Here is a 17,504-nt window from a genome sequence, read left to right on the forward strand (position 1 = left end):
ACCCCCGTCTCTATTGTTGTACCCGATCCTAACAAGTGGTATTAGAGCAGCCAATTTCTTTTCTTAAGCATTCGAATATCATCATGTCTGCCTCCAATAAGCCCCCTGTTCTGAAGTGAAGATTTCATTAATTAGAAGCTACGCATGCAAGTGTATTTGTCCTCGCAAAATGATGACATGTAGTATGTCATCACTAACGGCCCGATCAAGATTGAGATGGAAAGATGCGAGTGAACCAATGATGATAAAAGAAAGAACAACCTCGATAACTTGGCCAAGAACTCCATATACAGTACTTTGGATAAAAACACATTTACAAAAATCAGAGCATGTTCCACCGCCAAGGAAGTATGGGAGAAAATCATTCAACTCAATAAAGGCAACAGACAAACCAAAGAGAACAAAATCATGGTTGCTACTCAGAAGTTTGATAACATCAAATTGCATCCCGGAGAAACGATGAACAAATTCGACGAACGCTTCACCAACATTGTCAATGAACTTGTCATTTTGAGAAAGATTTATGGAAACATGGAAATAATAGTCAAGGCGTTGAAGTCTCTTCTTAGTGCCTGGGAGGTTAAGACAACCGTGATGAGGGAGTCCAGAAACCTCCACAAGATGTAGTTGCATGACATGTTTGATGATATGAAAGCTTATGAGTTCGAGATGAACTCAAGGAATGAAGATGATCCATCATCCTCAAACGTAACTAGGGCGTTTGTGTCATCTGTGGAGCCAACAGTCCCTAAACCCATCAAGTCAGCTGAGCAGTTCAGCGAAGATGCGATGACCTTACGCATCAAGAAGTTTAGAAGATTCACGCAGAAGAATCAATCTAACTCATCTTTCCAAAACAACAACAACTCTAATGATTATAAGGCTAACCTTTGTTGTTTTAACTGTGATACTTTAGGTCATTACAAGTCAGAATTCCGAAAGCCAAGGAGATACGACAAGAAGCCAGCTGATCAGAAACATAAGGAGGATCATAAATCATCCAATCACAATAGGGATCAGAAAGAGATGGTGGTAGAGGATAGAAAAAGCAAGTGGGCTCAAAGTGACTCCGACTTCAGTGACAATGAAGAAGTCAGGTTCTTCATGGCCTTGCCTCCGAAGAGTTCACTCGAGGCGACTTGGTTACTACACTCAATGACATGGTCATTGAGTACAAGAAATTGTCCGTCCTTATTTCAACTCAACCAGACAACACAATCCTAGAAACAGATGAACTATCTTTTGAGAATGAAAAACTCAAGGAGACAGTTCAAATGTTGACTAAGAAAACGAGAGAACCAACTATGTGATAGCTGTATGAACTAAGTCTAGGGATGCAGTCAATCAGATGACGAGTCATCAAAGGCCGACCAACTGCAAATTTGGACTAGGCTATGACAATAGCAACCCAGACAAGTCATGGAAAGAATTAAAACCCAAGAAAGGCAAACTTCCTTCCATAAGTTTTGTCAAGGGTACCTTAACCGATACTCAAGCAAGTCACGATACAAATGAGTTAGTAACTAAAAAGAAACTAAAATATGTTGAGCCAACTGACAAGTCACGGTGGCTTAGTCTTGAGAGAAGGAAAGTCAGTCGGTCGGTTGGACATAAACATGACAAGAGACCATGGAGGTATCATCAAAACCCATCCTCAAAATATTATGACTCATCTAAAAGCAGACAAAGAGATGTCAAGCCTAATGTAAGTAGATTCATTAAGACTAACACTAAGAGGTTCATCAAAATAACATAAGTATGGATTTCAAATGACTGATCAACCGTTGGCCCAATTAAATATGGGTACCAAAAGGTCTAAATAGTTTGATTTGCAGGTTAAACATGTCAGAAGCCTGGAGGACCCATAATGATACTTGGACGGTGGATGCTCAAGGCATATGATTGGAAACATCAAGCTTCTAACCAACGTTGTGAAGGAATCTGGATCAAAAATCACATTCGGTGATAACTCCAAGGGTAAGACGGTGGGCAAGGGTAAGATTGTCCATGGTAACCTCACTATAAACAACGTGCTACTTGTTGAAAATCTGTGCTATACTCTGCTTTGTATAAGTCAAATGTGTGATATATAATATATTGTTGCATTTCATAAGCAAGCATGCTTATTTAAGGATCAACAATGAAGTACTTTGTTGACAGGGCATATAATAGACAATGTCTATAAAGTTAAATGGGAAAACAAATCACCTAATTCCATTTGCATGATAGCTAAGAACGATCAAAACTGGCTTTGGCATAAGAGACTTAATCATCTAAACTTTAAGACTATTAACTCTATATGCTCCAAATAGCTAGTTGAAGGTATTCCTAAATTTAAGTTTTCTAAAGACAATGTTTGTTCTGCTTGCCAGATAGGCAAACAAATCAAGTCAACTTTTAAAAGTAAATGTAACATTCAGTCTGAAAGATGTTTAGAACTTTTACATATGGATCTTTTCGGTCCAGTTAAGGTAACCAGTTTAGGAGGCATGGAATATACCTTAGTAATTATTGATGACTATTTTAGGTTTACTTGGGTTATCTTCTTAGCTTCTAAAGATCAAGCTACTCCTAATTTGATTAAGATGCTTAAAAGAGTACAAAATGAGAAATCAGTAAGTGTTAATAAAATTCAAAATGATAAGGGTACTAAGTTCACTAACAGGACTTTATCTTCTTACTTTGAGGAGTTCGGTATTAGACACGAGTTGTCTAGTTCCAGAACCCCACAACAAAACGGTTTGAATAAAAGGAGAAATAGAACCCTTAAGGAGGCGACTAGATCAATGATAGCCGACTCTAGAGTGGCTCAAAAGCTTTGGGCAGAGCCTATTAACACATCATGTCATACTAAAAACCGGTCAATAATTAATAAAAGATTTAACAAAACGCCTATGAGATTTACCATGACAAAGCTCCTAATGTTAAATATTTTAGCAGATTGAATACGTTGCTTTAGAGCCACTATCTTGAATCACGATCGATACTCTACGTCCGATCCGATATCGCCGATTCTTTGCCGCCGATGAACACCGCCATGACATCTGACAACGACCTCACCTATAACAACTTCTAGGTTCTAGAAAGCGTCTTAAAGATTTAGTTCATCCGTTTCTTGAATATTCATTTCTGTCGAATAACTGTTGTTGTTCTTTCACGTTCTCGGTGAGCATATTTTGTTACAGATCCAATGGCTACAGTTACATATTGAACAATTCATTTCTCAACATGTGCGTCTCCTTTCTTCTTCTTCTTCTTATATTTCTTTATTCGTCATTGTTGATTTTAGATTTGAACTGAACATGTGCACTGTAAAATGTAGACAAAAAAATGAAAATCGAGGTTCAATTTAAGAGTACATTGATGTTCTGTTCCTAATTATTTTTATTCGTTTTGTTTTGATTCATATTCCTCGATTTTAATTTGATGAAATATATTATGGTTTGAGTTACATCAACTAGAACCTTGTTGAAGGGAAGAACACTCTGCACCTCCATATCCGCAAGCATAGTCAAGAGCTAACATGTTTATAATCTTATCTTCTTAATTATTTTCTTTATATATATGGCATTGAGATGCTTACAACTATTTAGATAAATTTCTATAATAGCCACTAGAGTGATGTCATTATATGTTATCCCTTTTATTTCCAAAAGAATAGCTTCGAAACAATTGTGTATAGACTATGCAAATGAGAGACCTTAGCAACTTTTTAGAGGCATCTGTTTAAACTAGAACAACATTTTTTAGACATTCCACATAGATTTCTGCAACTTTTTGGTCTCTAGAACCCAGCTCGCCTCCGCTCTCATGGCTGATGCTTTTGTGTTGTCTGTTTGATATCCTTTGATGCAATTTTCTCCATTCATGTGTTGATGCTTTTCATTTTGACATTTGAAAAATAGGGTAACGAGGCAAAGAAAGAACTGGTGGTTTATCTGATTGACGCCTCTCCCAAAATGTTCAGCACCACCTGTATAAGGGTTAGGAACCGAGAACCCTCTATTTAAGTACATGGGCGTAAAAACATTCATATATGGAATGTGAAATGAATCTTCTAGCATTTTTGTTGGAAGTGTTAAGCATGTCTCTAGTCATTCTGTATAGTTATGGCATTCCAAATTATATAACACAGTTCTCAGCTTTAGGAATTTTAGATGCACAAGGATACTGTAATAGTCAATCCATTTGAACAACAATATTAATGAAGAAAAAAACTTGTTATTAAATATCAACTGAGTTACATGATTACTGTAACTGAAAGTTTCTTTCACACTATATTCAGGAAAATAAAAGTGATGAAACTCCTTTTCATGGTTCCATTAGTTGTGTTACTCAGAAGACTCAGATTATTAATAGTTCTTACGATAAAGTTGCAATATGCTTCTTTAACACGGTGATAATTTTTAATGCACTTCTCTTAAAAATTTTGTTCCAAATTCATAGTTTTTTTTGTATGTTTGCTTTCTTTTTGGAACATGGAACTTTCTTAACAATGATGTGTACTTATTTATTTTCGTTACATGCTTTTTCATTTTATTGGACCGCTACAAGGATTTGTTCTAGTAACTATTGAAACTAGTTAGGATACTCGGAAATAACTCTTGAGTTGTTACTTGCTAGATAGAACTTGAATCTGACTAGATGTAACATTAGTAGTATTATAGAGGTAGTATGGTAATTAGTAGAGTAAGTTAGTAGATTAATGAGTTAGTATCTTATAAATAGTAGATTATGTATTATTTGGAGTAATGAATTGAATCTGTTTTATCCCCACTCAAGGTTTAGACTATTCTCATCTCATCTGCAATCCTTTTACAAATTATAGTTGATAGCCTCATTCTTTCTGTCAAGGGGAAGAGAAATCATTCTAGCATTAAGATAAGGTAGTTTTTGTTGTGGGTTTTTCACATATATACACACTCCTTCCCATTTTGTTTTGTTTCCTTTATTTTTTTATAGGTTGTAAATTTTTGGGATAAACTTGATGGCTATTAATGGCTTCAGTAATATATTATAAATGTTGAGCCAATATTGCAAAAATGAATAAAAGTTGATATAATTCATAAATGTCGATGACTGATTTTATTAGTGAAGAAAGTTGAATAATGGTTCAATCCATGGCATTAAAATAGAACATGATACTATTTTCTTTCTACCATGAATTAAATTCCATTTTAAGAGCCTTGAAGGTGATGGATGAAGCAATCTCTAATTTCAGTATGAGTTTCAAGCAATAGTTGTGTTTGCATTAACAATATACATATATATCAATATAGTTGTATACTCTAATCTTCTGGCTACCGGCCCTAACCACTTTCCTATCTATCTATATTGATTTATTGCATGTTTAGTCTGTTGGATATAATGCAAGATAAAAGTGTATGGATTCTTTAAGGTTAACCAATGATATCATTACTTTTGCTTCAAACAGATTGATTTTCAAGAGTGTTTGTTAAGCTACCCATATAAAGCCTTTTACGGCTCTTGTGACCATTTTAAGAGAAGTGTGGATCTCTCTTGCAAGTACATATTAATTCTGAAACTATATTATCAGGTAGTTTAGAATTGGAATGTCAAATATCATAGTTATTTGTTCTTTTAAGTTTCTGCAACCAATATCTGTAGTTTATTAAAAATATCTAACTGAAGTTCTTAGCTTCTTCAATATTTTTTTTTTGAAAAGTTAGTGCTTATATATATTTTTTTTGGCAATTAAAGGAGAACTAGTATTGCGTCACTTTTCTGTCTTGGATTTCCTATGTTACTTCAGGTTCATTGTGTTCTTCATTTTTATGGACCAGCTTTGTGATTCAATAATTTTCAACCATGACCAACCCCGGTGTTTTGGCTGCCTGGTTTGTTTATTGATTATGTTTCCATTTGTAAACTAGGCTCATATGAAACAAAACATATTAAGGAATGAAACCCCATTATTTTATTTCCCCTTATTCATTCAGAATTGCAGAGGACCATTACATTGTAGTATGACTTGTAGTTAACAAGATTGAAGGTGAAACTTTTGATGTGTTAACTCTTATCGTTATCTATTTATTATGTTTTTTAAATTCTTTTGAGGCATTAAGCCATCAATAATACAAATGCCTATCAGACTTTGCTTGGTCTTGGTATAGAGGATAAACATTATTCGTATTATTATTAGAAAAAGTAACAAAAAGATTGTTCATCTCTATATATGTAACTTAATGGTTTTATATGGTTTTACTTCTTTTAGGTTATCCCGCATGTTTTTTCATTGGTTATACCTCGAGCATGACTATTGATGTTGTTGGTAAGATTTCTTTTCATTATTTGGTGAAAAAATGTCATTTATCTCCTTTTCCTTTCTGATTATTAACTTAATGAAAAGAACCCCCACACTGGTGTATCCATTAGAATGTTGAAAATTGGTTCTCAGCTCAATTGCTCACTCATAGTGTCTGTGTCATGTGATCTCAATGGATTTCAGGTGAGCCTTTAGTCGTATTCATCTTTTTTAAACTTGATCGAAAACCGTCCTTGATTATTTTTGCAGGGACCTGATAGACCGGATAAAGTTAGAACTTGTGGTTATGTGAGTCACCTAAAAACCCTGCATCATGATGACAATTATTGAATTCAGTATGTGAAGATCCTTTTATATTTTTAGTAGGTTACATCTTTAAGATATTTGTCTGGTTGTGCGAAGATAGTATCGATTAATGGAATATATATTGTTGGTTTGGTTCCTGAATGATCGTGTAAGTTAATTTAGTTCGTAATCTGCTTTTCATGCCACATTTTTACTAATTAAGTTTAAAATATTTTAGAATTGTATGCCTATTTGGAGCTTATTTAATGCAGGTATTGTTTATCGATCCTATTTCCTCAAGATTCACGGTATAAATGTATTCATGCCTTTATTCTTTTGTTATTACGCATTTCCTTTATATTGTCTGAAATATGAGCATATTTTCTTTTGTTAATCATTTGTATCTAGTTTTTTCTTTTGATGGTATTGATGACTGACTAAAATATTTATTCTCGAGTTGTCAATGGCAAAGAAAGAAGAAATGTGAACATAACAACCAATTTTGTTTTTTTTCAATTTTGTCTATATTTATTTAATTTACATCAATATACTTTTTTTTTATTTCTTATCTTAAAAATAATATTCATTTACATAATTGTAGTGAAGGCCAAGAAGAAGATCAAGTATATAAAAATAATCTATTTCCAATTTTTTATTTCATATTTGTTGTTTAAAATTACTTTGTTTGAGATCGTTTTGACTATTATATGATTTTATGAGATAATTTTATAATATAATTTTGTTGAGAGAATTTATGTTAATTTGGTTATAATTAAAATTGTCAATAATTAGTATGAAATATTTTTTTTAATAATTATTTAATTTTAAAACAATAATAAAAATATTCAGATAAAATTGTTAAAAAAAAACAAATTAATATTATAATATAAAATAATTGTTAAAAATTAAAAAGACTTTTAGCAACGCTTAAATTAAGGTTACCGACACTTAATTAAGAGTTTCTATAACTTGCGCCCACCCTGCTTATGGCGACGCAAAAATAAGTGTCGGTGATCTTTTTGGCGACGCTTTTAAAGGTTGGCAGAAGTCTTTTTAAGCGTCGCCGAAAGTCTTTTTTGTTGTAGTGGTGCTAGAAAGTGCAGTTTGTGTTGACGCATAGTGCAGTTTGCGTTGACGCAAAGTGCAATTTACATCGAAGTGCACCAATGATTATATAACACAGATTCAAAGTATAGTTTGCGTCGACTTGCGTCAGTTTGCGTCAATGTAATATACAAATTCACACCATTTCAAACTATCCACACAAACTATATTTCACCCTAAAACCTAAAACCATTCATACTCTGCATGCAAGAGAAAATGACGAAAAAACAAAAAATCACATGAATATAGGATGCGTTGAAGACGTCGGCTGAATGCTGATGAATACTGAAGTCGTCATAAGGGGAAGGGAAGCATTTGGTGTTTCTTAGGGAGTCGGGGATTTTCGCGGGGAGGGGAAGCATTTCTTGGGGAGTCGGGGATAATCGCGGGGAGGGGAAGCGTCGTTACTGGTCGGAGGAGAGAAGAAGAAATGAAGAAAGGAAGTAGTTGATATTTCCTAATCATTTGTATGATTTTTTCAAGGTTTTGGACATGTCCTTGTCGATCCATCGATTTGATGATCATATCTTCAACATAGAATTCCATTTCCTTGTAGATCATGTCATGAAGGTTCATGATGGCTTCCTTTTTATGTATTGCTCCCGCGTTCTTGAGACTAAAAGGCACGACACGATAACAGAAAATACTCACTTCTATCATGAACATGGTCTTTTCTTTGTCTTACGAGGCCATCAAGATTTGATTGTATCTTGAAAATATGTCCATAAATAATAACAGTCATGACCGATAGCATGGTTGACTAATATGTCGATGTGTGATAATGAAAAGTGATCTTTAGGGCTGTCAATTTTCCCTTTTTCCAGCCAATGACGTGATGCCACGTCATCCTCTATCTCATTCCCTCTCCCAATTTTCCTCTCCTATCCCACCTAATATATTTAGACTAACCAAAAAAAATACATGACCATTTGTAGATTACAAGGCTCAAACCTTGTGGTCGAATTATCAAAAGCCCTTAGTGGATGTTAACAATGGTCTCTTAAGTTCAAGTGGTAGAGTACAATACTTTAACTTTTGGGTGAATGATTTGAAACCTTGATGAACATTAACAACTAGTCTCTTTATTCTAAACGGTAGAATGCAATACTTAAAATTTAGGTAAAGGGAACAAATTTTGTGGTTTTCTATTAGGTAGAAATAACAATTATACTTTTTTTAAGAATTTAACGGCGCTACTATAATTAGTCGGTCTAACTCAATTGATAGAGCACAATACTCTTAACCTTGAGGTCAAAAGTTCGATTTAGATCTCAACACTTTTAAATTTTATACATGTTTTGTTATTTATTTAAATGTGACCGCCACACTACAATTAACTAAAAATTATACATGCTTGTTTGTCATTTATAACCGTAAGCATTAAATTTAACTTACCCTATTTTCAAAATAATATTATTATGTTTAATAATATTAAAACAATATTTTGGATTTTATATTCAAAATAACTTAGAGAAGGAATTAAAACATAATTAAAGATTAATTATTGTGATAATTAAACCATAATTAAGGAAACTTTTCAAAATTCCAAAAATAATTTTAGGATAAAATATTTGTATATATTACCCAAATTAGACCAAGAAAGGGATACAAATATTTAATTGTGATTTAATCATAAATTATGTTTAATTCATTACTTAAACCAATTAAATAAAATACCCCAAAATTCCCAAACAAATAAAATATGCTCATAATTGTTATTATGATTCTAGAAATATTTTTGGTGAAAAAATAGATTTAAAAGAGATTAAAAATCGATTTTTAATAACCTTTTAATTAAAAATATAATTGCATAATCCTGTGTAGCTGAAATTATGTTTAATCTCTGCAGCATGATTCTGAATCATCAGATGAGCGCCCAAATCTCATTCAATAGCCCAGACGCTCCCACGCAGCTGGATGTAGTAGAGCCACGCACGCACGTCCGCACTGAATCAACTAACTGGACAGACTAACCCTGTTAGTCAACCAGGATAACCGTTGATGGAAGTAAACGTAACTCGGCATCCCATTACATGAAACGACGCTGTTTTGTTCGTCTTCTTCGTTGGGATGTAGGGGTCGCCGACATCCAATCTTCTAGAAGTTATAGCTTCGACTACAAGCGACGATCAAATCCCTTGATTTTTTCGCCTACATGTTCCTCTTGTTGGCGCCTACGATAACCCTCTATCTAGAAGCCTTATCCCGCTATAGATAAGGCTGCCAGCTGACATATATGATTTTAGAGATAAGCTTGCCGGAGGTTAATTCGTCTCAAATTAACCCTTCTCAGTCGACCTTCCCCTACTATAAATACTCCCTATCCTTCCACTACCGATCATCAAACAATTTCCACAAATTACACATTAATTCAACCCGATTGAAGACTTGCAGATTCCGGCGAAGAACATTTTTTGTCAAAATTTTCTGCAGTGATACAACCTTCGATCCAGGCTTCTGGATCGCTTCCAACACTGTCCATGAATGTTTTCCAGTTGTTGGTATGATTCCTGAAGCCTTGAATTTTGATTTGTAATTGAAAATTTTGAATTTCTGTAAATTTTATTGTTCGATCAGTTTGATCGTGTTCTTGTGCTTGATTGTATGATTTCTTTTTTAAGAATCATTCATGTGTGAGCTTTTTGTTGAAAGAAAACCGATCAAATCATCTTGAATCAAGATTTAAAAAAATTAGTTTGCCACTTGACCTAGGACCGGTCAAACTAAACCTAGACCAAATTAACCTAGGACTGACCTTGCCGCTTGACCTAGGACCGGTAAAACTAACATTGACACTTAACCTAGGACCGGTAAACCTAACACCTAACTTATGACCGTCATCCCCTAGCCTCATCTTAGCCTAGGACCAACAACACCAAACCCTAGCCTTAACACTACGACCGATGTTTCCAATCTTAGGAACTAACATCATCTTAGCCTTGGACCGACAAAACCAAACCCTAGCCCTAGCTCAGGAGCAACGATTAAGCCTAGCCTCATCTTAGCCTAGGACCGAAAAAATTAAACCCTAGCCCTAGCCTAGGACTGAAGATTAAGCCTAGCCTCATCTTAGCCTAGGACCGATAAAACCAAACCCTAGCCCTAGCCTAGGACCGACGATTAAGTCTAGCCTCATCTTATAGGATCGAACCACCCTAGTCTTAATCGAGCCCGCCCTAGTCTAAATCGAGCCCGACCGAGCCTACATCAGCCAAAACGAACCCAGACCCTAGGACTCCGGTCTTAAGGCCTGTTTGGTTCCACTTTTCAAAACTCAAAGTTATTTTCGTAATTTTGGGACTCCAAAACTCATTTTCAAATAATCCTGAAAGGTCAGAAAACGACATTTTCACATTTTTGGGATATCGCCTAAACCAATGTTTTGGATAAGGCTCGTTTAGAATTTATTCTAACATTCTCCTCTAATATTTTCAGGTTTTGTTTAATCTGAACATCAACGTAACAGGTACACGCTTTCTTTAAATGATTTGTACAATTATTTAAAGACTATCCTCATTTAGGACCCCTAGACTACTAATTAAAGATAAGGAATGTTATAATTAGATTTATAGAAGCTAGACTTTGTTTATTTTAGAAAGATTTAAAAAACCGTCCTTAGGCGGGCGCAAAAGACATAACGCGAAAGCCTTTTTCCGAACGTAAATAGACAACGAATCACTTTTTTTTTCCCAGAAACTCTAGTATAAAATCTCACCTTTCTTAGATAAATACTATTTTCTTAAATAGCCCATTCTACGAAATCTCACCTTTCTTAGATATATGTGGCTAGACAACAATACTTTCCATGGGGAAATCCCTAACGAAATAGGTGGCTTGTACAGGCTCAAAGTATTGACGCTTCAAAGTAACGGTTTTCAGGGCAGGATTCCTGCCAGCCTGTCGCGATGTTCTAACATATTGTTAATTTGAATATTATTATTAACGGAAAGATTTTTATTTAATATTAAGATAAAATATGTAAAACAAAATAAATTCAAACAAAATTATAATAATTTTAAAATATTTATTTATTGTGTCTTATACTATTAAAGGCAGCCCATTTAATAAAAATAATACTAAGTTTAGTTAAATTTATTAGTTTTTTTAACATATTATTGTATATCTTAGTGTTTTAAGTTGAAAAAAAAAATAATTTTAATTGGTCATGAATTCAAATCTAAAAAAAAAAAAAATTTAACAATTTGTTTTAACTAAAATTAAGACATCAAATTATTTTTTTTCCAGGGCAGCCCAATTCTCAAAATATATATATATATATATAAATCTAAATTATTGGACAGCTGATAATTCAAATATTATTATTAACTATTTTTTTTTTTAATATTATGATAGGTATAATTATTTTTATTATATTTGTTTTTGTATGAGTATAAAAATTTTATATAATATATAATTTTTCAAAATATAATTTACAAATTATATATACATACACAAAATTATAAAATTATTTCAACAATCATAAGTGATCTAGAAGTTAAAGCGTTAATATTTCATACTTAAGACCAGAGTTTGAATCCCTCTAAAAGTAATTATTATATGCGAGTGCGCGAACATTAGTATATGAAGTGGAAGCGAGAATGTCGGCTTGAGTAACACAAATATTTGTGATAATAACATAAGGATTCGTCCACGAAGGGAATTTCGGTTTGAGTAAAACAAATATTGCTAAGAAAACTTAAAAGTTCGTTTTTATAAATTTGTAAGAGATTGTCACTTTTTTTTAAGTTAATTTTTGAATAGCTAAATTATCTAATTAAAATAAAGTAATAAATAAATAAATAAAGTAATATTGTATTTTGAAAATAAAAGTGATCATTTAGAAATTTATTAACAATAATAAACAAAACTTTTAAAAAATATAAGTTTATTTTTTATTTGGTTTGGTCGGTTTGTACATCGAAATATACAATCTTACTGTTGAAATTAATTTGAAAAAAATATCAAAAAATTTATTTTTATTTAATGATCGGTTAGAAGAATGTTATAGACGATTCAATCAGTTTATTCTTTCACCAAATAGACGAGAGATCGGTACCTAAGGAATCAAAAGACACTAATTTGATTTGACGGTTTGACCGCCACTATACTAATGAACCGACCATTGAGTTTAGTATAACAATTTCATAAATCATGGTCATTTGGTTTGATTAATAGGTTAATTTTGATTTGTTTTCAATTCGATTTTAGTTAAAATTTGAATTCCACCTTCTTAACCCTCTTTTTTTAACTTTCAATTCATTCTTTCAATTCATTCAAATACGTTTATATAGAAAATAAAATATATAATAAATATTATATAAAATAAAATAATATTCTTATTTTTCGTCCATAAACTCTCACTTTTTAAACGTTACTCATTTAAGTTTGAATACACAAACTTTGACCCAGCATTGTTTTCATCTTCTTCTTCATGTCTTTATCAACAATGAGAATACCATACATTTTTCAATTATTCACGAGTTAAAACGTTTAATAAGTTTAATTAAATATTGGATTAACCTCGTACATATTTATAAATTGGATTCAATATATTGTTTGCAATATAGGTAGAATGTCAAACAAAATAACACAATATAAAATAGAAAATTATATTGACTCTATTTTCCACGATAACAAAAATCTCTATATAAATTTTTATTTTTTATAGGCCGTTTTCTGTATTCATTTTTGTAAATATATTTTCTATTTATTATATATATATATATATATATTACTTTAAAATAAAATATTTTATTTTAATTTTTATTTAATATATTTTATTTTAATATATTTTATTTTAAAATTTATGTAATGTATTTCTATTTTAGTGTATAATATTTTATTTTAATATATAATATTTATTTGAATGATTTAATTTAATATTTTTAGTTTTAATTATATATATATATATATATATTGTATTTATAAAATAAATAAAAAATATATGTGCTATTTTAATATATAAAATTTAAATTTTATTTTATTTTATTTTAATTATTTAATTAAGTATTATTAATTTTAATTTATATATTTTCAAATTAAAGTTAAAATAAATTTCCCCTGATCAAAGTTTGAGTTGGTCAATTCTCTTAACATTGTTTCAAGAAAACGTGATGTATACTGTCTAAATTGATCAACCTTACCTTACCTTATGCATTGCCTTCATGTGTGGTTGTGATTTCAAAATTTCTATGTCAACAAATCAACACATGCATATAGTTTCTCTTGTTATTCCAAATTTCCAATTAGTCAAAAGTCAAGTCTTCCCCATCTTACTTTGTTTCGTGTAAAAAACTTCTAATTAAAAATTGAAATGCTTTTAGTATTTATTACCATAGTCTGCTCTATGATGTGTGATGCATGCATACTCTTACACTTCCAAAAATGAGGTTCTGGTTGGTGCTACAACAATTGGCACTCCTCATACTAATCATTACTACTGATGATCTTAATAATAATAACGAAACTGATCATGCTGCATTATTGGCTATGAAGTCCAAGATCCTCGACCCTTTTGGTGGAGGAGCTTTGAGTTCATGGAATGAGTCTTCTCATTTCTGCAATTGGGAAGGCGTGGTCTGCGGTAAAAGGCACAAGAGGGTCACTCTCCTCAATCTAAACTCTTTGGGTTTGTCGGGCACCTTGTCTCCTCATGTAGGAAATCTCACCTTTCTTAGATATCTGTGGCTAGACAACAATACTTTCCATGGGGAAATCCCTAACGAAATAGGTGGCTTGTACAGGCTGAAAGTATTGACGCTTCAAAGGAACAGTTTTCAGGGCAGGATTCCTGCCAGCCTGTCGCGATGCTCTAACATCGTGGAACTATGGATTGGGTTCAATAATCTGGTGGGAACCATCCCCGAAGAATTTAGCTCCTTGTCGATGCTCAAGGTGATCTCTGTACCTTCTAACAATTTAACTGGAGGAATTCCAAAATTTCTGGGCAATGTCACTTCTCTTGAAACATTATCTGTTACAAATAATCACTTTAGTGGAACTATTCCAAATAACTTGGGGCGACTAAAGAACCTCGTACAACTTGGATTGGCTGGTAATCAGATCTCTGGTACGATCCCTTCATCATTGTATAACCTCTCCAACTTGAATGTTTTATCTTTATCATATAATGATCTTCACGGGAGTCTTCCGTCCTACTTTGGCAACATGTTCCCGCATTTGAAATTGCTCGAACTCCAACATAACAGCTTTACCGGACAACTTCCAAATTCAATAGGGAATATTACCAAAGCCGTGAATCTAGTTTTTTCCTATAACGAATTCAGTGGGAAACTGACAGTTGATTTCAGTAAACTAGTGAATCTCGTGAGTCTTACTTTACTTTATAACAATTTAGGGAGTGGGGATTTTGACGAAATGCATTTCCTCGAGTCGCTTACTAATTGCAGCAGTTTGAAAATATTCGGCACAATTAGCAACCAGTTTAGAGGAGTGCTTCCCGATTTTGTAGGGAATCTATCATCAAATATAGAAAAGATTTCACTTTCTTTAAACCAACTGCATGGCAGGATTCCTCCAACCATTGGAAACCTTGTTAACTTGTCTTTGTTAAGCTTGTTTGAAAACAGATTCACTGGGCCGATACCTAGTACCATAGGTAAACTTCAAAAGTTGCAGAGATTTTCCCTTAGTCTAAATCAGCTTTCGGGTACTATTCCGGATTCCATTGGGAATCTTTCTTTGGTGAATGAGCTCGATTTCATGAACAATAACCTAGAGGGGACGATACCTTCCAGTTTTGGCAACTGCAAAAGATTAATATCATTGGATCTTCATCAAAACAACTTGAGTGGAACCATTCCCAAAGAGCTTTTCCAAATTTCATCTCTATCAATTTTTCTCGACTTATCTGACAATAATCTGTCCGGCCCACTTCCTTCAGAGATCGGAGAACTCAAAAGTTTGGTGGCGTTAGACATATCAAACAATAATGACTTGTCCGGAGAGATTCCTGGTAGTATAAGCAGTTGCACCAGCCTCGAATTCCTATTCCTGGAAGGAAACATGCTCCAAGGATCTATTCCCATGTCGATGGAATTCATGAGAGGACTTCAAATCATTGACCTGTCGAGCAATAATCTATCGGGACAAATCCCAGCTTTTTTGGAGAAACTTCCTTTGATCAACCTTAACTTGTCCTTCAATGATTTCAATGGAGAAGTGCCTTTACACGGGGCTTTTGCAAACTCAAGTGCAGTATCCGTGTATGGGAACGATAAGCTATGCGGCGGAATACCTTCTCTACAACTTCCGAGATGTCCTGTCAAGAAACTGAATCGTAACTTCTTCTTTTCATCCAAACGCATCTATGCAATCGTGGGTACTTCAATATTAGGAATACTAATCCTAATTTCAAGCTTGGTGTTTTACTTGTGGAAAAGGAAAAAGGAATCCACCACCACTTTGGAATTGCTGCCCAAGGAGTCTTTCGTGCAAATATCCTACGGCGAGCTCCTCAATGCAACGGATGGGTTCTCTTCCAACAATTTGATTGGTGCTGGCGGTTTCGGATTCGTCTACAAAGGAGTTCTTGATCAGATCGGAGATGTTGCAATCAAAGTACTTAACCTTGTAAACCCAGGTGCCACGAGGAGCTTCATTGCAGAATGTAAAGCGTTAAAGAACATTAGACACCGGAACCTCGTCAAGATCGTAACATGTTGTTCAAGCATTGATTTTCAAGGTAACGAATTCAAAGCTCTAGTTTACGAACTCATGATGAATGGGAATCTGGAGAAATGGTTGCACCCATCTCAAGAAACTAGTAGACCTGAGTTTAATCTACTCCAGCGTTTAAGAGTTGCGATTGATGTGGCTTCTGCACTCGATTATCTTCATTATCAGTGTGAACCCACGGTTATTCATTGTGATCTGAAGCCAAGTAACATCCTACTTGACCAACAAATGGTTGCACATGTTGGAGATTTCGGACTGGCCAGACTTTATCATCCAGAAATGGGTATTTCCCATCACAGTAGTTCGATGGGAGTGATGGGCACAGTTGGATATGCAGCGCCAGGTATGTTAACCATAGTAGAACACATCATGTCTTTAATTTTTGTTGGCCTAATTTATTTCTTAATCTTAATTAGAGTACGGTATTGGAAGTCAGATGTCGATGAAAGGAGATGTTTACAGTTACGGGGTTTTGTTGCTAGAGATGTTAACGGGAAAGAGACCTACCGATTTGATGTTTGCAAATGGTCTTAACATTCGTAACTTTGCTAGTCAAGTCTTAACAGGAAACGCAATTGAGATTGTAATGGATCCAATAATTTTAAAATGTGACATTGATAATGGTCAGAGGGACAATTGTCTGATCGCAATTGTGAAGATTGGTTTGGCTTGCTCGGAAGAGCTACCCCCAAATAGGATGAACATGACCGATGTTGTTAGGGAGTTGCAACATATTAAAAAGGCCATGTTCAAGTGAACATAAAAAGTTTTACTTTCAACTTTAATTTTGTTTTTGTAATTGTACCCTTGTTAAGCATATAATAAATTACATCATTGATGAACTCTTATGTGGAAATTAGTTTTGTCTACTTAAAAGAAAATAAGATCAAAATATATCATCATGCAACTCTTTGGTCTGGTAGAGAGCCGTAAAATAGATGCAATATTGTAATTATTATAATTAGAGTGTCTATTCAAAAGATGTCAATATTCAAAGTTAAATGAATAGATTCATAAAAAAATGAGAGTATTAATAAGAAATCCAATTCAAATAGAATGTTGCACAAATTAAAACAAAAAATACAATTCAATTTTGAGTAGTGGAAGAGAAACGAGACTCCCTTCGCTATTA

General features: G+C 33.4%; 1 protein-coding gene across 1 annotated transcript; it reads left to right on the top strand.

The window, feature by feature from the left end:
- The first annotated feature begins 14,046 nt into the window (after positions 1-14,046).
- LOC124943812 (putative receptor-like protein kinase At3g47110) lies at positions 14,047-17,254 on the top strand. Its single transcript, XM_047484285.1, has 2 exons — positions 14,047-16,715; positions 16,789-17,254. Exons 1-2 carry the CDS (start codon positions 14,060-14,062, stop codon positions 17,127-17,129), a joined length of 2,997 nt encoding a protein of 998 aa, XP_047340241.1. The 5' UTR covers positions 14,047-14,059; the 3' UTR covers positions 17,130-17,254.
- Positions 17,255-17,504: the final 250 nt, after the last annotated feature.

This window comes from Impatiens glandulifera, chromosome 1, assembly GCF_907164915.1.
Source record: "Impatiens glandulifera chromosome 1, dImpGla2.1, whole genome shotgun sequence".
Classification (NCBI taxonomy): domain Eukaryota; kingdom Viridiplantae; phylum Streptophyta; class Magnoliopsida; order Ericales; family Balsaminaceae; genus Impatiens; species Impatiens glandulifera.

Bases quoted from the DNA above. Each gene is read 5' to 3' on its own strand.
- LOC124943812 (XM_047484285.1), top strand. From the start codon at position 14,060: ATGAGGTTCTGGTTGGTGCTACAACAATTGGCACTCCTCATACTAATC. The intron at 16,716-16,788 runs GTATGTTAACCA...AATCTTAATTAG, and splicing joins AGTTGGATATGCAGCGCCAG to AGTACGGTATTGGAAGTCAG.